General features: G+C 37.8%; 2 protein-coding genes across 4 annotated transcripts in view; both read right to left on the bottom strand.

Moving 5' to 3' along the window:
- The window catches only part of RABGAP1L (RAB GTPase activating protein 1 like), a gene marked incomplete at its 5' end in the record, with an annotated part of 440,168 nt that overhangs the window by 271,361 nt on the left and 145,278 nt on the right, over window positions 1-23,529 (bottom strand). The window lies entirely within an intron of this gene.
- On the bottom strand, window positions 19,129-20,214 carry GPR52 (G protein-coupled receptor 52; the record flags this gene model as incomplete). The annotated part of the gene is made up of 1 exon (XM_081112113.1): window positions 19,129-20,214. One exon carries the CDS (start codon window positions 20,212-20,214, stop codon window positions 19,129-19,131), a length of 1,086 nt encoding a protein of 361 aa, XP_080968239.1.

Here is a 23,529-nt window from a genome sequence, read left to right as displayed (position 1 = left end):
TCTCTTCCAGAAATTAGTGTAAGTCATTCAATCCTTCCATGATAAACTACAGCACCATGGTATTTCTCACATACAGAAGAATTCTTAAACTTCCATTCATTTATCCTTACATATATAAAGTTTGTGCAGCCATTAAATTACAGAAATACAAAAGAAACTTTAAAAATACAATGTATTGAGGGAGAACCAAAATGGCAGCATAGGTAAACACCTGTACTTGCTTCCTCCCACAACCACATCAAAATTACAACTAAAATACAGAACAACTATCATTCAGAACCATGGGAAAGCTGGCTGAGTGGAAGTACTACAACTAGAGAGGTAAAGAAAAAAGTGCATGGAGACTGGTAGGAGGTGTGGAGGCACGGAACGGGCTGGCATCCAGGTGTTCCGCTTTTTTAATTGGGAGGGAGATACAAGCTCTCACTTGCTCTGAGCTCCAGTGCCAGGTGAGACTCTGGGGGACCCGGACGCATACGGGGAGAAACTGGACTGTCTGACATCAGGGCAGGAATGCGGGGACAGCTTTCTTCCAGGCAGAGGTGCTCCCAATGGTCATTGTTCCTGTGCTGGGACCTCCCTGGTGCAGAGCTGACTGGCAGCCATTACTGTTTGCTCCACCCTGGAGATTCCCTGAGATTCCACCCCACCCAATTTAAAACACCACCCAAGCTGTGCTCAGCGGCTTTTGCATATGAATGGTCTGTCCTTTCTCAGCCTGTCAAACAAGCTGAAGCTGGGTCAGGGAACCCCAAAGCTATCAAAAGAAGCCCAAGGCCAGCACCAGCAGCAGCCTGCCTTGCTTCACAGCTGGGCCTCATCTGGGTACCTCCAAACCCCATACAAAGAGGAGGAATCTGCAGATCTCTCTGTAGCTCTTACTGGGTAGCCCCAGGCAGTGGCTGACTTTGCACCTCCTTAGAGATCCAAGAGCCAGTGTACCCAGTGGTCAGTGTGAAACCATACCACATTACAACTCTTCACATCCATAAGTGACACATTCAAGGGGCAGACTCAGTGAAGTGGAGCACCAAAGCCACACTAAAGCAAGTCCTGCTCCATAGGGGTATCTCTTGCACAGCAGCTCTTCCATTGTAGACACAGCTGATCCTCACAGCCAATTGGCCTGGAAGTCAATTCCTCCCAGTGATACCAACAGCAATCAAGGTTCAACTACAAGAAGACTGTGCACACAGCCCACAAAGGGGTGCACCAAGAGTGTCCACCTCAGGTGATTGGGGAGGCTGAGCCACTGGGCCCTATAGGACTCCTACTATACAGGCCACTCTATCAACTCAAGGACTTAGCAGCTAGCTACATAGAAACAAACACAGAGACAAAAGAAACGTGTCACAAATGAAAGAAGTGGAAGAAAGCAAACTACTGGATATAGAATTCAAAATCACAGTTATAAGGTTACTCAAGAATCTTCTAGAATCCGCTAAGGAACTTAGTGAGACCTTCAAGGATCTTGGTGAGAATTCAAAAAAAGAAAAAAAAGAAAGAAAGAAAAAGAAAAAGGACCAGTCAGAAATTAAGCATACACTGGCTGAAATAAAGAATAATATACAGAGGTTCAACAGCAGACAAGAGGATCCCAAGAATCAAGTCAAAGATTTGAAATATGAGGAAGCAAAAAACACCCAACTGGAAGAGCAAAAAGAAAAAAGAATACAAAGATATGAAGATAGCGCAAGGAGCCTCTGGGACAACTTCAAGCATACCAACATCTGAATTTTAGGGGTGCCAGAAGAAGAGAGAGAGCAAGATATTGAAAACCTATTTGAAGAAATAATGACAGAAAACTTCCCCCACCTGGTGAAAGAAATAGACTTACAAGTCCAGGAAGCACAGAGAACCCCAAACAAAAGGAATCCAAAGAGGACCACACCAAGACACATCATAATTAAAATGCCAAGAGCAAAAGATGAGAGAATCTTAAAAGCAGCAAGAGAAAGAAAGTCAGTTACCTACAAGGGAGTACCCATACGAATGTCAGCTGATTTCTCAACAGAAACTGCAGGCTAGAAGGGAGTGGCAAGAAATATTCAAAGAGATGAATGCCAAGAACCTACAACCAAGATTACTTTATCCAGCAAAGCTATCATTCAGAATTGAAGGTCATATAAAGAGCTTCATATACAAGAAAAAGCTAAAGGAGTTCAACACCACCAAACCAGTATTACATGAAATGTTGAAGGGTATTCTTTAAGAAGAGGAAGAAGAAAAAGGTAAAGATAATAAATTATGAACAACAAAGTGACAACAAATACATATCTATCAATAAGTGAATCTAAAAATCAAATGAATAAAAAATCTGATGAACAGAATAAACTGGTGAATGTAACAGAATCAGGGCATGGAAATGGAGTGGACTGACAATTCTTAGGGGAAAGGAGGTGTGGGGGCGTGCAGGAAGAGACTGGACAAAGATCTTATATGCATGTATGCAGTACCTATGGATGCAGACAGTGGAGTGGCGAGGGCCTGGGGTGGGGTGGGAACCAAGTGGAGGGGAGCTATGGGGGGGAGGGAGGAGGAAGGGACATATTTGTAATAATCTGAACAATAAAGATTTAAAAAAATACAATGTATTATTAGAGAGTGTAATTTAAAAAGGCAAGAATTGATCTTAAATCACTATAAAATATTCCACATACAAAATACTGAAATAACCTCCGTATTATAGACCTGCACATATGTAACTGTTATGTGGACAGAAAACAAAACTCAGGACCAAGAAGGTCTCTTCAAACCTTAAGATTCCATTATATTGTATTTCTAAAGTGCTAAAGTTTTCCTAAGTAAGGAAACTTGACAACTTTAGTCATGATCCTCACCAATTTCCTGACTTTGAAAATCTCTAGGGCAATCATTTATTAGCTTCCCAGGGACAGATGCCCAGTGGGAAAAAAAATAGTGCTAATATCTTGAGTTTAATATACATGTCAGTATAATGTTAGTTGCCAAATAGCCGGAAGAAAGGAGGTAGCATATGTGGGAGGGAAAGGACATAGTTTTAGTGTCAGACAAAGCTGGATTCAAATTCTATATATTTTACCACTTAATAGATATATTTAAATTCTGGTGTTAATTTCCTCCCCTGTGAAATGAAGTTACTAAAAGGGTTAAATAAAATATTCTATATACACATATGTAATATCTTAATCAATAAAAAAATATATATAAAAAAATAAAATAAAATTTTTTAAAAAAGTGATTTGAGATCAAAAAATATATATATTCTATATAAAGATGTTTTCACAGCTCTTGTCATAAAGTAGTTGTGTTATAAATATGTCCCTTCCCTGCTATCAACAATTTTATTCTTTGTGACTAAGTGAAATACCCAGGCAATTTTCATATTAACTTTCAGCATCCCATGACCATGACTCATTTTAGACTTAGGCTCAAAGATAAACCAAAGGCCGTTAAAAGATTTGGTATTGCTAAACTTTGAGAACTGGGGACCACTGGAAAGGTGGTAAATGAGAAGATAAAGTTTAAGCTTTCAATTAAAAAAAAATGGATTTCAAAGGTGGTAAATTTGATGCTTTTTCTAGACAGACGACATATAAGACTTAAAAAACAAAAGTGTTTCACTGTGTTCATCCCTAAGAAAAAAAATGGCAAAAATCTAGCTATATGTGTATTTGTGTACGTGAACATGCATTTAAAGGGTTTTAGATCAGGAAAACCCAAGATGGAATATACTTAATTTTTGCAGGGCTGACAATAACTATAGTTGCTGTTGCTAGTATTTATTGGGCTCTCCTTTCTATATACCAGGCACTATGATAGGTGATTTATATTCATTATTTCATAAATCCCCATGAAGAGGAACAATTATTAGGAAACCAATGGTCAGAGAGGTTAGATAATATGCTCAGTATTACACAAATAATAGGAAAAAGAATACAAAATTAAAACCCAAATATTGCATATGAGCATAACCAATGGACACAGATGGGGGAAGGGGTGGGGGGAGGGCATGTGCTGGGGGTTGGAGGAAGATAGGGGGAGGTCAATGTGGGGAAAAAGGAGACTTACGTAATACATTAAACAATAAAGAGTTTAAATTTTAAAAAAATAAATTGACTTTAGAATGCAGGCTTAACAAGTATGCCTCTCCCTCTCTAGCAAATATCTCATGAAATAATTGAAAACAAGAGGGAACATAGAAACTAGATATTAACATTACATCAAGGTATAACTAGTTATTAGGAAGAATTAGAGGTAGATATACAGCCATACTCAAGATGTGCTAATTATATAAAGCAAAATCCATGTAGAAGGAAACTGTTTGCTAAGTTCATTATTGCTGACTTGAAAAACAACAGAGGAGATAAGCTTTTCAAATCTACAAGATCCAAAGGGATCACATAAAAATGAGAAGGAAGGGCTCAGAGGTGAGATTGAATTTTATAGGGAGGACTGTAAAGCTCTGCAAGTAGGATCAATAAAACGATTTTCCAAGTTCAGAATAGAGAAAGAGCTGGTAAAAGACTAGTTCGAAACCAACAGACCTGAAGAAGTACACTACAAAGCTAGGTGACCCTGCTGTTGAACCCACTAAGGATATCTGGGGCTGCACTAATGGAAACAAATTGTCTAGGTATGGCAAGTGTTAATCCCACTGTATCCACTGTAAGTGAGAGCACACTGGGCTGGAGAACACTGTGTCTAAGTCCGACAAGGTCTAAATTTTTCTCTCTGGCTTTTTAATAGTGGTCTTGTGGATCTAGTAGTCCAAAAGCTCCATTGAACATATAATTAAGATGTTTCTACCTTCCTATGTATATAGGACAATAGCAGGTCAAAGTCCATCCCGCCCTTGTATGGATTTTCATGGTACCAAAGGCCGTGAGTATTGTTGTGTGAAGGGCAATCAAGATGATGAGACATTTGGAAACCAAAGTACATGGAGAAGCAGTAGCCTCCCATCTCTACGCCTCTCTATCCTATAGCCCTGTGTTATTTTCTTCATGGCATGTTTCCTAATCTGAAATTATCTTCTCTTTTACTTGTCAGTGTCTTAATTTGGAACACTTTTGGTTTACTTCTATTTGGAATAAACCCTATGAGGAAAGAGAGCCCATCATTCTTGTTCAACACCATATTCCAAGTATTTCAAAACAGTGCCTTGCACCTAAGAGGTGCTCAATAAATATTTGCTAAATGGATGAATGAGTAAAGGGTCGGAAAACAAGGATGTGTAATCTGGGAAGAGAAGGAAGATATAAGAGCAGTTTTCACATATCAGATGTACTATATCAAAAAGAAGACATTTCTGTTCTTCTCCAGAAGAGATGACATAGGGTCAAATGGTAGGCATTTCAAGAAAGAAAACTTTGGCTCACAACTAGGAAGCATCTTCTAAGCCACAGAGCCCCCTAATAATTAAAGTGGTCACCCTGTTAATTCTGAAAGGATTCTTAGGAGTAGGAGACTGTGTCCAGGGGTCACCAGTTAATCACAGTTCATATGATTCAAAGTACATAAAGAATATAATAAAACTATACATGAAGATTGAAAGTAAAGAAAGTGACCTAAGTGGTAACTCAGAGAAGATATCTTAGAACACCGAAAAATGAATACACATTGTATTCTGAGTGAAATGGGGAGAGAGGGAGAAGAAAGTCTTGTAGTCTTTTTCCAATAGGCATTTATTAAATATACAGAGCTGTAAGCTGGAAATGGACATTTATTACATACACAGAGTTGTAAGCTGTACCAAAGCAATTAATAAGAAAACAAAACCAAATGAGACAGTCAGTTTAAGGAATAAGAGTTGGCAATAGTGAGTTCCCGTTATAATTTTGGGGGTTTCAATTTTTATGAGAAATGAAGAATCTGAACACTAGATACATGTAACTAGAGAAAAGGCACAAGGCCAGATTTAGAGCTTCATTTCAGAGCACCTGGCAAAGGATGGTAGTTCAATCCCTGAGAAAGGATGTGTTCTCTGTGGAAATATTCAAAGGGAACAATAAATGAGGAATGGGGAGAGCATCACAAAATTACAGCTCTTGTAAGGATCATTTTTAAATGTCATACAATCCTTCGTCCTTGGGAAGAACTGCAAAAAAGGTCATTATTTTCATCTTAAAAATTCAACTAAAAGGCATTCTTAAAAATCTCCCTGAAAAATATACGCCAAATGCTAAAGATATCTGTATTAAAATATTTCTATATTTAAAATGTAGTTATGAAATACAAATGGCAAATTTTCTTATAGTAAATAGTATCAAATAATCATATTGAATTATAGTTACATTTGCTAAATGAATACGCAAAGGGACTTTAACACTTATTTCTTGGCCTTTTAAAAATTTATAACTCAGTATAAAGTATAAGCTTAGAAAATAAAATATTCTCTTCTGACAAGTCCAAAATATCTACCAATATTTTACGTACTTTTCAAATGGTAAAAAAAAAAAAAAGAAAAGAAAAGGTTTCTGCACTTGTATAAATGCTCTACAACTCTAAAATAAATGGTACCTTTCCTGTCACAACTTAAATAAAATGTAATTCATGAAATTTAAATTATGAAGCTTTAGTTTGTTTGTTCCAAATTGTGGGTTTATTGTTCTTGCTATTCTTAATTTTCTTCTCTTATACAATCAAGAACAAGGTTAAAATAATAATAAAAATTAGAGAAAAACTAGGTTTTATAAAAGGTAAACAATCTTTGCAATTTGGAAGTCTGGAACTCACAAAATTAGTAACTATTTGGCAACTGGTAATAAGGAAGAAAAATGAGAGGCAAATGTTGTTAAATATTCTTACCAAAATTATATAACTAAAACTGGTGTATACAAGAAACAACATTAAGTGGTAAGGTAAGGTAAGGTGCATTTCAAACAAAAGGTCTTCTGCTGTAAAAATAGGTCTAGCCCAGCTGGTGTGGTTCAGTGGTTGAGTGTCGGCCTATGAACCAGGGGGTCACAGTTCGATTCCCAGTCGGGGCATAGGCCCAGGTTGTGGGCTCGATCCCCAATGGGGTCATACAGGAGTCAGCCAACCAATAATTCTCTCTCTCCCTTTCCCTTCCTCTCTGAAATCAATAAAAAAAATATATTTTTTAAATAAATAAATAAAAATAACAGGTCTAATCTCATTAAAAGGGCCTACATTCAAGGTTACTTCTAAGCAAATGACCACCTGGGTGTATATATAGGGAATTTTATTGCACCAATCTCAAAACACACTAGACATATACTATTCTAGTAAATGTCAATGTAACATAATGTATAGAGAAGAGTTAATATAGCAGACCTGGAACTGCCTATCCTTAAAACAGCCTCCTCGAAAGGTTAGCCCTTGGCTGACTTCTAAAAACTTGGCTGATAAACAGTTCCCTATAATGATAAAAAAAACTCTTCCTAAATGATAAGGGTAGCTCATTGTGCCTGGATTATTTATGCAAACAATATGGTTTATATTAAACTAGAGGCCCAGTGCATGAAATTCATGCATGGAGAAGGGGGGTCCCTCAGCCCAGCCTGCATCCTCTCACAATCCAGAACCTTTCAGGGGATGTCCAAATGCCAGTTTAGGCCCGATCCCGCAGGGATTCCTGCAGGTCGGGCCTAAACTGGCAGTCGAACATCCCTCTTGCAATCTGGGACTACTGGCTCCTAAATGCTCACCTGCCTGCCTGATCGCCCCTAATCACGCACCTGCCTATCTGATCACTCCTAACCTCGTCTGCCTGCCTTCCCGATCGCCCCTAACTGCTCCCTGAGGGGTGGGGCCAGCCGGGATGAGGGGCCGTGGTGTTCTGGTCTCTGGTAGTTCTGGTCATTCCACCATTTCAGTCGCTGGGCTTTTATTAAACAGAATATCTGCTTTCCTTCTGGGAGTCTGGGATTTTGGTAGGTGCTCAGCCAAGGATGCTTGTGTGACCAGCCCCCAGTAAAACCCTGGGGTGCTGAGTCTCTAATGAGCTGCATAACACTGCACATGCTGTCACTACATGCTAGAGGAATTAAGTGGACACTGTGTGACTCCACTGGAGAGGACTCTTAAAAGCTCCCATCTGATTCCCTTTGCTAATTCTGTTTAATATCCATTTGTTGCAATAATTCTTAGCCATGGGTACAGCCAATCTTATGAATCCTTCCAACAAATCACCAAACCTGGAGGTGGTCTTAGGGACCCATGACAAAGCTTGATTTTTAAACATCAATTATCTGGCCTTATACATTAAATATGTCTATCACATTTAAAGATGGCAAACATTTAATTAATATATTCAAAATACAATGAAGATTCAAAAAAACTGGACTAAATGAACCAGCTCTAACAAGATGAAATTTAAGGGAGAGAAAGATAAGGTTTTAAAAAAACATAAACCATTGTACATGTAGAGAAAGAACGTATAATTAAGAAGGTGTGAAAAATATTTATGGGTTTATTGAAAATAAATGTTAAACAGTAAAGCATAACTAACAAAGATATCTAATTTACTTTTGTGCATAAAAATTAGCAGTATGAAATATAAAGCAAGCAAAAAAGATAACCCCACTTTCCTCTGACACTGGTCATGTTACATACAGAACATTATATTCAGCTCTGAGCACCATTTAAAGAAGGATATATTAGAGCATATTCTGAGAAAAGCTGGTGATGAGCTTCAAAACCATAATTTACCAGAAATGCTCCAAGATAAAGAGAAGACCAGAGATTGGAACAATAGTTCTACTAACATATGAGAAGGTTTGGGGTAATATAGAATTTTAATTTTTTCTATATCATCATAAAGAATTCAGAAAGACATTCATTTCAGCTGAATGCAAATAAAAATTATCCAAAATTCAAATCTTCCCAAAGTGCATTCATCCTCCTTTAAAACACATTCAAAGCCTACACTATGGGGTTTGGAAGGAAGAATTCAATTAGAGAGAATAGCTATATTAAATGATACCTATATTAAGTAATCATTCGACTCTCCTAATACACTCATTTTTATGGCTTCCTCACTTAGTCTCTAATATAAATGCAGAGGGGAAAAGGATTTGCGGTAACCTTCAGTACAACCACACCTCCACTGAATTGGGGGGGGGTGGTGGAAAAAAACAAAAATACAGTTAATTTGGATAATTAAGTTCAATTGAACTCAAGAAATAAATGACTTAATATATAGAAAGCACTTTATACTTAGCTCAACAAATATTGAATAACCACTAAATATAGAGAGATTTGAGTAAAAGACACAGTGAAGAGAAAAGATGCAGATGTGTGAGCATCCCCTGCTCTTTTCACATCCACACCAAGTAGGACTTCTTCAAAGTGGTAAAGCTGCTGAGGGAATTGTGCCCACAGTTCTGCAGGTCAGGTAAATCCTAGAGTCAAAACCAGGCCTGGGGACCGCAGCCCTTAACAGCTGAAGTCTTGATGCCCACATACACTCCAAGGATCCAGGACCTAAAAATCTGCTTAGGAAAAGGTCCTCCCCTTCCTGGAGAGGCAAGTAGGGATGTTACTGCTGTAACAGGGCAGAAGAACATGTTCTAAGTCTTTCTCAAACTTCAGTACACAGATGGTCCTGGGGCACACACAACACACACTGAAATAGGCAATGCTTAAGATAGCACCGATCACAGGGCAAGAGCATTAACAGAATTCCGTGTTCTGAAAATAACCAGGGGTGGGCAAACTTTTTGACTCGAGGGCCACAATGGGTTCTTAAACTGGACCGGAGGGCCGGAACAAAAGCATGGATGGAGTTTTTGTGTGAATTAATATAAATTCAAAGTAAACATCATTACATAAAAGGGTACGGTCTTTTTTTTTTTTACTTTTATACATTTCAAACGGGCCGAATCCGGCCTACGGGCCGTAGTTTGCCCACGGCTGGTCTTAACCAAGCAGCAGCAGAGTAAATGGTGAACTAATAAAGTGAGAAGATAATCTGGGCTCAAAGACCTTTGAAATAAAGAATTATTTCTTTAAATGAGGTTCAGCAGACCCATTTTAGCTACATTTGGCGAGGGGGGGTGTGGGGGCGGGTATGCTAGGAAAACAAATACCAGAAAAAACTGCCTTAACAAAACAACCTCTTAAAGGAGCTGGGAGGGGATAAAGTGAAAATCAATTCCCTTAATTTACTTGTTACTGTAGACTTTCTGCTAGAAAGTTTGTGGTGAAACAACATAGCTTGATAATTATTGGTGTGAAGACAAACTGGCTCACTCCTTTTGGAAAGCAATTTGGCAATATGTATAAATAATCTTAAAATATCTCCATACGTTTTAACTAAGTATTTATTTCTTAAAAATTGTAAGAATACTAAATAGAGACAATGTTTTATTTATAAAGACGTTCATAAAGAACATACAGAGAAACCAAGATGGCGGCATAGGTTAACGCCGGAGATTGCTGCCTCGAACAACCAATCAAAAATACAACTAAAAGACGGAACGGACATCATCCGGAACCACAGGAAGGCTGGCTGAGTGGAAATTCTACAACTAGGAGGAAAGAGAATATCATACCCAGACTCAGAGGAGGCGCAGTGCTGAAGTGAAATACTAAGGTGCGGAGTACACGCGGAGCGGGCTGGAGGCGGAGGGCATGGTTGTTGTTTTCAATCGGGAGGGAGTTTCAGACTCTGAGCTCCAGATCTGGGCGAGTCTCTAGGGACCCAGACTCAAACGGGAGAAGCGGGACTGTCTGGCTTCAGTCGGAACTCAGGTTTGCAGTGGTTGCTGGGACTCTGTGAGGCAGAGCCCCTAGGGATGGAACTGAGAGCAGCCATAACTTCTCGCTCCGGCCCGCCCTGTAGATCCCCGGGGACCCGCCCCGCCCAAGCCCTGCCCAGAGCCATTTGCCGGATAGCCTCAGGCAAATGCTAGATTAGCACCGAGATCAAGCACAGAAGTTCTCCCACTGAGACACAGCTGACTCTCATAGCCAGTTGGCCTAGAGGTCAAATCACCCCCAGTATTGCCGACAACCATCAAGGCTTAACTACAACAAGACTGCACACAAAGACCACAAGGGGGTGCACCAAGAAAGCATAAAAAATGCAGAGACAAAGAAACATGACAGAAATGGAGGATATAGAGCTAAAAACCGCAATTTTAAGGTCTTTCAATAATTTTCTAGAAACCGCCGATAAATGTAGTGAGATCCTCAAGAAATCTAATGAGAACCTCGATGTTGTGATAAAGAACCAACTAGAAATTAAGCATAGACTGACTGAAATAAAGAATATTATACAGACACCCAACAGCAGACCAGAGGACGCAAGAATCAAGTCAAAGATTCGAAATGCGAAGAAGCAAAAAACACCCAACTGGAAAAGCAAAATGAAAAAAGAATACGAAAATAGTGTAAGGAGCCTCTGGGACAGCTTCAAGCGTACCAACATCAGAATTATAGGGGTGCCAGAAGAAGAGAGAGAGCAAGATATTGAAAACCTATTTGAAGAAATAATGACAGAAAACTTCCCCCACCTGGTAAAAGAAATAGACTTGCAAGTCCAGGAAGCGCAGAGAACCCCAAACAAAAGGAATCCAAAGAGGACCACACCAAGACACATCATAATTAAAATGCCAAGAGCAAAAGACAAAGAGAGAATCTTAAAAGCAGCAAGAGAAAGAAAGTCAGTTACCTACAAGGGAGTACCCATATGACTGTCAGCTGATTTCTCAACAGAAACTTTGCAGGCCAGAAGGGAATGTCAAGAAATATTCAAAGTGATGAATACCAAGAACCTACAACCAAGATTACTTTATCCAGCAAAGCTATCATTCAGAACTGAAGGTCAGATAAAGAGCTTCACAGATAAGGAAAAGCTAAAGGAGTTCATCACCCCCAAACCAGGATTATATGAAATGCTGAAAGGTATCCTTTAAGAAGAGGAAGAGGAAGAAAAAGGTAAAGATACAAATTATGAACAACAAACATGCATCTATCAACAAGTGAATCTAAGAATCAAGTGAATAAATAATCTGGTGATCATAATAGAATCAGGGACATAGAAAGGGAATGGACTGACTATTCTTGGGGGGGAAAGGGGGGTGGGAGATGCGGGAAGAGACTGGACAAAAATCGTGCACCTATGGATGAGGACAGTGGGTGGGGAGTGAGGGCGAAGGGTGGGGCGGGAACTGGGAGGAGGGGAGTTATGGGGGGAAAAAAGAGAAACAAATGTAATAATCTGAACAATAAAGATTTAATTAAAAAAGAATATACAATAACATCAAAAATGCTTATATTATAAATAACTGCATTTAAAAATCCTTGTTTTAAAATTAAAAAATATATTTTTATTGATTTCAGAGAAGAAGAGAGAGGGAGAGAGAGAGAAACATCAATGATGAAAGAGAATCATTGATTGGCTGCCTCCTGCATGCCCTCTACTGGGGATCAAGCCTGCAACTCTGGCATGTGCCCTGACCAGGAATCAAACTGTGACCTCCTGGTTCATAGGTTGACGCTCAACCACTGAGCCATGCCAGCAGGGCCAAAATATCCTTTACTAGTATATAGAAAAAGTGTTAGTCCATAGTGGAAAAAAAAGAAGAAAAAAATTGAAAAGTTGTTATATCTAATTATATATCAGTAATGGAACAACGGGTATTTAATTTTCTTTTTTATGCCTTTAGACCCCTAAACTTCCTCAAGGGGTAATACTTCTTTAAAAATTAAAAAACACACAAAATGAATCTTGATTGAAGATGAAAAAGGAGAAATTAGTTATGTAAAAGGGATGGAAATCAGGAGAGGCAGAATTTGGAAATAAGTTTACAGTGATTAGCTATAATTCATTCTTTTATAAAGTTGTCTGAAATTAAAAGGTGCTAACATGAAAGGGCAAGTTGGTGGATATATGAAATAGACACAATATCAACATTCGAATAATCTCTATAGGAAGTCCTTGAGGTCTTCTCTTAACACCTCCAGTCTACTGAGTACTCTGAAAAGGGTAGGAAGACCTAATGAATCTCTGAGATTTTTCATCTGAAGTCAAACTAATGAAAACCTGATAATTTGCTATCTTCTTTTTTTAATCCTCACCCAAGGACATGTTTTTTACTGATTTGAGAGAGAGAGAGAGAGAGAGAGAGAGAGAGAGAGAGACATCCATCAGTTGCCCCCCCATACATGCCATGACCAGTAAAGTTTTAAGATCTTAGACACATAAGGTTTTTTAGTTGCCTGGGAGTGGTGGAAGTAGGATAATAAACTAATCTTTGGGATAGTGAGTTTTTCCTCAAAATCTATTTGAAGAGAGCAGCAATTTGAATGTATATCTATTTGCAATTTTTAATTTTAATACAACTTCATTTTAAATTTTAACCTTTGGCAAGAAAAACATTTCACAAAAACCTAGATATACATTATACAGTGTTTTTTTCCTTTCAAATAAAGAACTATGCTCTACTTTGAAATTCATAACTGCAAGCATTTCTGAAAAACCAATTTTGAATCATCTTTTCCTTGTCAAAATAATAAATATAAGAAAATTCCCAATGTATTTTAACTTAGTAAAACAATAAAACCAGTATTTTCAGGAATTTTTTGTTGGCTTCTTCACAAATTATCTTTTAATCTTCTCTACATCTATCATTTGTAATATCAATTTAACATTTTTATTATAAAATTCCTGAAAAAGTAAATGAAATAACTGTGAAGAGGCTATTAGCATAACATGTATGATCTAATAATACCTATTTTAAACTTCAAACTCTATTATGAACAAAAGTGCTTTAAAATTGTATTTTACACTGAGTATATCCGTGATCAATGGTTTGTGACAAGCATAACCTCAGACAAAACACTGGCCACCGCTTGCTACAGTCTGCATTGCGTTCAAAGATATAGTCTGACATTTTTTTTCTAAAGATATTTTATTGCTTTTTAGAGAGAGGAAGAGAGAAAAGCATTAACGTGAGAGAGAACCATCCATCTCCTGCCTCCTGAATGCCCCCTATTGGGGACCAAACCCACAACTTGGGCATGTGCCCTGACCCTGAATCGAACCAGCAACCTTTTGGTGCATGGGACGATGCCCAAACAACTGAGCCACACTGGCCAGGGCTATATTTTGAATTTGAATGAACAGGCTATATACATTTATACTTGATTTTGTGTTTGTGGGGGCCTCTCAACTAAAATAATGCCACAACTTTGAATTTATAAAGTTTATTCGGGCACTTTTAACTGGCATCAACCATACTTATACTTGCTTAAGTAGAAAACATAAAATAAAATTGGAGTCAAATTTTTAAAGTCAAAGATAAAAGTGATTTCTCTTGAATAAAGTAGCATTTGGGAAAGTTTTAGAATTTTAGCAAATACTACCATTCAATAAATTTTACTCTATGTGCTATGTTTCTTGATATTTATCATCTATAAATTTTAGAATCTCAAAAATTAATATGGTCCCATTTACTATGGTGAAGGTACTGATATCCTATATGTGTTTTATGTTTAATATCTATCAGACACACCAGACACTTGCTAGATTTATTACTGTGATATTTTCACCTTCATGGGCAATCTACTAGTACATATATATACTAGTGAAAGCCTAAGTGACCAGCTGACTGGCTGACCGGCTGGTAGCTATGACGCACACTGACCACCAGGGTGCAGACACTCAACACAGGAGCGGAAACCACAGGCATGGAAACATGGAACAGACTAATGAATCTCAGAGGGAAGAGGGGAGGGGGGAGGGAGGGAAGAGATTAACCAAAAATCTTATATGCATACTAGAGGCCCAGAGCACAAATGCACTGGTGGGTCCCAAGGCCTGGCCTGCACCCTCTCGCAATTTGGGACCCCTTGGGGGATGTCGGACTGCCGGTTTTGGCCTGGTCCCTGCAGGACAGGCCGAGGGACCCCCACCTGCCAGAGGGACCCCGCTCACTCTGCAGATGCCCTTCGAGCTTTGGCTACACCAGGTGCAGCTAGCTGTAGAGGGACCGTGGGAGGTTGGCTCCAGGGCATGTCTGGCCGGATTCGCCCAGTCCCGCCCCTCCAGCCACCTTCTAATTAATTTCCTTTCAATGTGCACGAATTTGTGCACTGGGCCTCTAAACATATATAAGAATAGAATAAAATTACCATTAAAAAGTTATAGATATGACCTTTTTAGATGGGGGGACTGAAAATAGAATCCTGCCAATCTATGAAATGCAGGGTCATCCTTTTGTTAAAGATGTGGGAAAAAATGCTAGAAGGTGTCATCAGTGGTACATAAAAAAACCTTACAGTGATTGATATCCATTTCAAATTCAGCAAATAACACTTCAAACCAATTGTGTTAAAGCAAAAATAAGAACGTCTGATATCATAAGTAGAAGGTCATCAAATTTCTCTGAAAAACTATCTAAAATAACAAGTATTATGAAAATCATATAAACTATCATCAAAGCAAAATAATTTTAAGACAAAACTGTATAATGTTACTTATAGAAAGAACAAAAGCTGTTTAGTGAAAAGTCAAAATATTTTTTAAATAGACAGCATTATTTTTATTAAAACTATTTTATCTTCCTAATTATTAAAAAAGTAAATGCTCATTATAAAAAAAATTAATAAAGAAATACCTAATCACATCACTTAATATTTTAAAAGATGCCCACTTTTACTATTTTTAAAAAGTTATGAATATTTTAAATTATAGAGCAAAACTAGCACTGGATAAAACTTTCATTTCCAAGAAACACTGGTCACTGGTCATTTTGTTTTTCCCCAATGTCTATATACTTGGCTGTAGAATATGCCACTTTCTACATAACCTTCTTAATCTTACAATAGTTTTGCTCAGAGAAAAGGTCAACTGTTGGAACCTAAAACATCAAAATAGAGCATCCACAGTAACATAGGCTCCTGTGCACTGCCAGTGCTTCTACCTGAACACAAGTGATGCCATGCTCAGCATGTTACATAGCACTTCTCCACATCTTGTTCTTCTTTACTTGTGTATCACATACTTGTTATGTATATATATAAATTAGTTTTCAGGGTGAGGAGAGACAGAGCACAGTCCTTTAACACAACAACGTCATTTATGTGTACACTCACATAATAAATTATATATTCTGTCATTTATAACCAAATTGGATAATTATCACAGAACACTATATAATGATGAGAAAAACGGCTATGCTTCCTGTTCTTAAAACGCATTATTCTGAAAAAGACAGAGTTGTTTCAAAATAAGTGTTACCTTATTCTATAATTATACACATATTAAAGTATGTCAAAAGAAAGTTAAGTGGCTTACCCTAGAGTTACACAGGAAACATTATAATAAATAGAGATTCTAAACCTAAAACTTGCCTCATAGTGGCTCCCCTTTCAGGCTACAATAAAGACTTCCATTTCTACTCTTCTTCAAAAAAATTCTCTTTCAATAAGAAATTTATAGAGATTTTAAAAAACTATTCAAGGAAAACTTAACAAAAATGAACAAAAATAATGTCAAGGAAATGCCATGCCTGGGGTTTCATTTTTACTATTTTTTTTACTATAATCAAAAATAGTTTGATTATAGATTACAGATTATAGACTAACCTGACAAGTTTGGGCCTATTAAAATTGCTGTTTTCATCAAAGAGATTTGTAAGATCAAGAAAAAAGATATCACCAGAACAGAAAAAGAAGTGAAGCAAAAGATTTAGGTGAGAAAAAAAGAAAGAGAATTTTTGTATGAAAAGAGGTACAAAGGTTTGAAGGTGCTTTTTGTGGGGAGGGGGTAGAGGTGGAGGGAGTATGTAAAGTGGTTAAGTGTGCAGGCTTTGGCTCCAGGACAGCTGGGTGTTACTGAACTTCTGACACTGACTTTATTGAGTGACCTTGGATAAGTCACTTTTCTCTAGTTTCCTCCTCTCTATAATGGGAATAACAGTAGCTATCTCAAAGAGTCATAGTAGGATTAAATTTCACATGTAAAACTTAACACGGTGCCTGGCGCATAACTGTTGTTAGAATTATTATGAGAAAAAGCTAGAAGAGGAAAATGCAATAAACAGGACCTCACGGTTCCTATACAGGTCATCTACTGAGTCTTTTCTAACTATCTGTACACTCCAAACTTAAGGAATCAAAATGTGTTTGTTCTCAAATAATACATGTTGAAGGTCCTATTTATGACCACTGAAAAGTTATAGTATCATGTTTCATTGAACTGATCTAAACTTAAAATGTGCATTTCAACTTTTCCAAGATGCCAACTGCAAACTGGGGACAAGAATTAATGTAAGCAACCCAAACCACAGAAATATAAAACAGTTAAATTTTGATCCCAAACAAGTAAACTCTTGTTCCAAGTTAAGTATTTTATTAAACTGGAGCAAAGTCTGATTTTGATATATAGAATACTATTTTATTATTTATTTTAAACCTTTCTTACATTTTAAAAAATATACAGGGTTTCAGAACAACCTCAATAGAATGATGACATTTCCACTAAAGGGCCTATGAAGTCAAACCACCAGTGTGCAACATGGTTGGCTTCCGTAGGCACATTCATTAATGCATTTCATAAAACAAACAAATCAAAAATGCTGAGAAGAAAAATACTCAGTAGTAGTTTGATATAAAATTTAAAATATCTATCAGGCAGGAGAATTATGGCTAAAAAAGTAAGATTTAGATGTTTTACCACTCAGACCTGCTTCACTACTAATTCCCAAATGCCATTTTGCTACATCTAAACCCCTGACAATTTATTACACAATTCCATGTAGCACACTAAAAAATAAGCTAATTTAAACTCTGAATATGAAAACAGATCATTACAAAAGAAAATACTGAAAGCTGTCACCTGTATTTCATAGTTAAGTATATTATATTCTCAGCAGCACTAAGAATACAGCTTGGTTTAATATAAATATCTAAATAACAGCTACACAAAAGTATTTTTTCACTAAAATAAGTTTTTGTATATTTTTTCCATATGTTGGTGACGTAAGCAACATTGATCTATATATTGTGCTAAGAAAACATTAGGCACAGATCACATAATGTCATTTACATTTTCTTTGTTGTAAAAAATATACTATGTGCAAATGCATATTACACAGATGATTGGTGGACAGAACAGTAAGTTTTGTAAACCTAGCACAAAAAGGTCAATATTTTAGTCTTAAAAATAAAAAAAGACACACCAAGTAGCTTTAAGAGCAATGCCTCACTTCTGGGTGAGTACTCACCATCTGCATTAGAATTATTTGTTGATTGTATTAAGGGAAAACAAAGCTTTACTATATAGCAAAAGGGACACCACTTTGGGAATGTGAAAGAATTTAAAAGAAATCAGAAAAAATGTTTCTAAAACCCATTAAAAAGATTTAACATAATATCTCATACTGGTTATCGATTGCTTTGTTGGAAGGAATAAATTATTTAACATTTTGATTGCTCTATGTAGTAGATTCTTTCATTAGCTAAGATACTTCTGAATTAAGGTACAAAAGGATGCAGATAAAGGGAAATACAGCAGGAATACAGGGAAGGGGAGCATCATTTTACCCTGATAAAAGAAAAATACTGTTTGTTTTTGCTCATGACAGAAAATGTGTGCTGTGAAGATTATAAAAACACAAGCAAAAAGGGTTGTGTGGCAGGTACTAACATACAATGCTTACTATACATCCATGAGAGACCACTTACGGATTTCAGATCAGTGTGTTTAAAAGTACACTTTGATGCCAAAGATTATACTTTGCCACATATATAATATGTAGCATTTTTCTATAGAGGAAAATTGATGCAAGTAATTTCCACAAACACAATGAAAGTAAAGAGACAAGAATTAGAGACAAAGACAGAGGACAGAGTTCAATCAGAGAGAAAGACACCGAGGGGCTTGGCTCGCATCCTGTGGGGTATCTGACTTACTTTTGTCATCCTCAGTGCTTAATTTTTCCCACTACTGCACATTGATACTCACATGCAATATTTATCTCATGAGATTACTCTCTATACATCCTTTCCTTTAGTTTTTTCCTCCATGAAAAAAAAGAAAAAAATGAAACCTTTAGTCCCTTCATCTCATATTACTATTCAAGTAAATATTTCTCTAGTGGCAAATTTCCAGATGAATCAAGACTATGAACACAAACCACTATCCATTACACTTGATTTACTGGGCAGTTCTCTTCAAATGGAGCAGGAATTGGCCCGTTTCCTGGGCTTGGGGTCTCGTGTGTCCTGCTCCTTCTGACACATACAAGACGTGCACATTGTCTCGGAAAGCCTTCGGAGGCCTAGCCGGAAAACACTGTTGGAAAGGCTGTATATTACACAGTTACAAAAACTATTACTTATAGCAAGCCAGGTTGTTAGGAAGGACAGTGTTGGATTGTCTAAGACCCGGGAGCTTTCCAAAAGAAAGTAAATAATATAGGGGAGCCACAGCATGTAAAATACGCTGGTTATCCGAAACAGGACCATGGCATAGCGACGGTCGGGGCTGTGTCCAGTCTCTCCAGAAGCATCCACCTCATTGCTCGGGAACCGGGCCCTCCGGTCATGTATCTCTTTGGTGTGCTGCCGGCAAATTTTGAAAATGTGGAAGTAAGTGAAGCAGACAACAAAGGCAGCAGGAGCATAAAGTAAACAAACAATAAAGCCTGTAAAATAGGCACTGGTGAGCCAAGAGGTGGCACACCATTCAAAAATGTCACCGTGGTAACCAGGTTTCCCCCAGCCAAAGAAAGAAGGCAAGAAAATTAGGCAGGAGTAGATCCAGATTAGAATAATGCAAATTCTCAGCCGACAAGGGGTGACCAGTTGATTGTAGGAGAGAGGCTTGGTGATTGCAAGATAACGATCCACACTTATGCAAGCAAGACATGCCATAGAAACACTTTTGAGAACAGAGATAATATATCCAAAAACCTGGCAAGTCAGTGACTCGTGGATACCTGTGGAGTAGTGGAGAAGTGAGAGAGTAGGAACCAAGCAGCTAACTCCAACGAAAAGATCAGCATATGCCATCGTCTGGATGAAGTAGCTGGTAGTATAATGGTGTAAGAGTGGAGCACAGTGAAAGACAAAGATGGCTGTTAAATTCCCAGCAATGATCAGAAATGTCAGCAGGACAATAACAACTGTCTCAAAGACGCAGATGTCCACTGCACTGTAGTGGCCAAATCCTAGTGGGCAGGAGTGACGCGCAGACACATTCACAGGGCCACTGCTCAGGTTTAGGATCCTCCATTCAGTCCACCTGGATTCGTTCATGGCTTGGAATTGAGGGAACCTGCAGCCTGGGCTACAGCAAGCCGGTGCCCTGCCAGCATCTGTTAAACTCTGCACCTGAGAGTCTCAGAATCAGCTTCAGGAGACGGTGGCAGTGCTTCTGTCACAGCTGAGCATCCCAGAAAGGACTCAAGTCTCTTCATCAGCCTCAGTGAGCAGTGACACACCTCAGTTTTAAGGGGAGAGGGAGGAGAATAAGCTACAGCGGAGGTGGAGAAAGGTCACCATTAGCATCCTCTGGTGGTCTCAAACAACTTTTTGCAGACACAAGGCACTTCTAGGGAAAATGGATTTATTACCTTGCACAATAAAAAATTAAAGCTGCAAAAAGAAAAAAAGCAATTGCCAAGAGAAGAAAAGCTTCTGTGGGCTGTTTGTCCTCCTCAGAAAGGCTGTTTCTTAAGGATCAACTAGAAAGAATGAGAAAAGAAAAAGTCTGAAATTGTCTCAGGCTTCCTGTTTCATCTAACATAAGAAGTGGATTCATATTTTAGAATTTAAATAATTAAGATCTCAGATTTGGTTGGAAAGCTAAGAAAAAGTTCATTGTGACAAAGAGTGTTTTGGGGCTCAGTTGAGGGTTTGATGCTGGTAGGTCAACTTTATAATCCATTTCTCATTTCTTTAAGAAGCTATGAACTGCCACCACTACCCCCTTTCTGGAAAAGGCTAATTCCAAAAGACTCATATGTATTTGGGCACAAAGGAGTAGAACAGAGGTAACAGACTCCAGATTGCCATATAGCTTTCATGCGAAAAACAAAACAAAACAATACATATTTCCAGTAGGAAGATAATAGGTAATGGGTTAACACCTGACAAAAAATGACAAACTTTTCATTCTGCATGCATTTTTTAAGTGCTCAGAAAAAAAAAACAGTTTTAGTATATTACAGTTACTGGTGCTACCACCAACAATGTAATTTATACTTCTTCCTTTTCAAAAGAAAAATACATTATTTTGCTATTAATTTCAGCATCATTAACTTTCATTGTCTGATATGCCACCTTCCTTAAAATGAAGCATGACCATAAAATAAACAGCTCAAAGTTATTGCTCACCTTGCAACCACACCTATGTCTCAAATATATCTGTGAATTTATATGAAATTTAGACAATAATGGAAACTTTCCTATCTACTCTGAGCTTATCTGACTAGAAATGCTGCCATTATTTACTACTTAGGTATTTCTAGTAGACAGCATAATCTATACTTCTCTGCCTTTTCTAGTTTCATTAGATGATTAACACAATAAAGAAATTTCAACTAAATCTTCTGAAAGTAGAAATTTACCTTGTTTGCATTTTTTTGCAGTTATGTAGCAGCCATATGTTTTTTTAAATGTCTCTTCTATTTCTGCATTCTATTTTGAGCAAGTACTCAATTAGCATAGGGGCCATTGGGTAGGTTGTAAAATGATTTTGTTTTAAAATACCTCTAACACATCAAGATGAGTTTAAATCCTAGAGTCTGAAATAATGAAAGGAATAATGCAGGAATGAATCCACCCAACAGGCTTCCAAGGTCGTCCTGATACAAGGTTAACATTGTCAAAAGTCTTTTTTAAAGTATAGGCATTTCGGAGAGTCGCTTGTCAGCCTTTGTTGTCACACCTTTTGAAGAAATGCCATAGGTTAAAAACACAGACTTCCTCAGGAACAATGCAGCGGCACTCTTCTGAAAGTTATTTTCTCGTGCATCACCAAGTCATGCAGGGAAGTCCTTCTTCTTTTAAAACAGCCACAGGATATTCCTCCTTTCACATTCCCAGCTTCACTTGTCACAAAATAGTTCTCTTGTTACAGGAATAAGGCAGTGCTCCTCACATACATTCACTGTTATGAGCTGCTCGATTCAGAAGTCCGACTCACTGTGATGCAGCTTCCAGGATGCTGTCAGGATATTCTTCACAATCGCTCGGCATCACTGCCTCCACCTGAGCTGGAGCCCGGCTCCTCCTCCTCATCCTGAGCTGATGCAGAAGAACTCACCATCAGAAAGGTGACTCGGTCCTCCTGCCCCAATCAACAGCACAGCCAATGGCTACAGCAGCTGAAACTGTCACTAGGTAACAGTTGCCAGGCACATGCAGGCTTATAGACTTACTCGGCAAGCTCCGATCAAGATTGACAAAAGAAGACAATGGGACTGACCGATCCTTATAACATATTAATGGCATGTATGGACTTCTAGAAATAGTCTCCCTATATCATTTGTAAAGATTATTTCCTCTGGACAGGACAGGAAAAATAAAACAAAACTGGAATGCACCTTTAAACCCTGCAGAAAAACTACCACAAGGTACTATGACACTAAAAAGTCAGCAGTAATTTAATGCTCATTGGCAGAAAAAACTTATTAATTATTAAAAATCAGCTAAGTCTTCATGAACTCAAGTGATATAGTTCTATTTTTATTCTCTAAAATATAGTTATATTTTGATTAACAGAAGTTAGAAATCACCTAATCTCTCAAATCCCTGCCACACCCACACTAACTTGCTGAATTTGATGTAGTTAACTGTACAAACAAAGCCTTGGAGCTAACACCTGTATACTAAAATCAATTTGGGAAAATATTTAAGGTCAAATATGACCTCAGAAGAGTAGGTATTAAAAATAAGCAGAATGTTTGCTTAGTCCACTTTTCACCCTAACATGAAAAAGATTCAACGAGTCAAAGAACTTGTCATATGGTACCTGAGTTACCCATACCCATGTTCAAAGACAGAAAATTTAGCTCATTCATTTGATGAAGGTTAAAAACATTTTCATTTATTTTGAGTTACTATCAACAAACATTCACTATTTTAAGCATAATTCTTATGGGGTCAGCAGTTTTCTTAAAAGTGATTTAGAACTAATTTACCAATATTTCAGAATTAAGTTAGGGAAATTAAGATGAAAATGGAACCTGAAGGGCTTCTCAGTGGTTAGAACATTGGGCCACAGACTGAAGGATTGCAGGTTCAATTCCCGGGCAAGGGCATGAACCTTGGGGCATGTGCAGGCGACAACCAGTCAATGTGTCTCTCTCGCATCAATGTTTCTCTCTCTCCTCCTCCTCTTCCCTCCCTTTCACTCTCTCTAAAAATCAATGGGGGGGGGGGGATCCTTGGATAATGATTTAAATAAAAAGATGAAAATGGAAAAGAACTAACATTTGTTGAGTACATTCTATGTGCCAATCACTACGCTATGTGCTTATAAAAACCTAACTTTCTATGAAGTAGGTACCATCATTATCATTTCCCAAGAGAAGAGAAAGGGTTCTAGAGAAGATATGATAACTTGCC

The sequence above is a fragment of the Myotis nattereri genome, assembly GCF_964212035.1.
Source record: "Myotis nattereri genome assembly, chromosome: 18".
NCBI lineage: Eukaryota > Metazoa > Chordata > Mammalia > Chiroptera > Vespertilionidae > Myotis > Myotis nattereri.
This window is presented reverse-complemented; position numbering and strand designations above follow the sequence as displayed.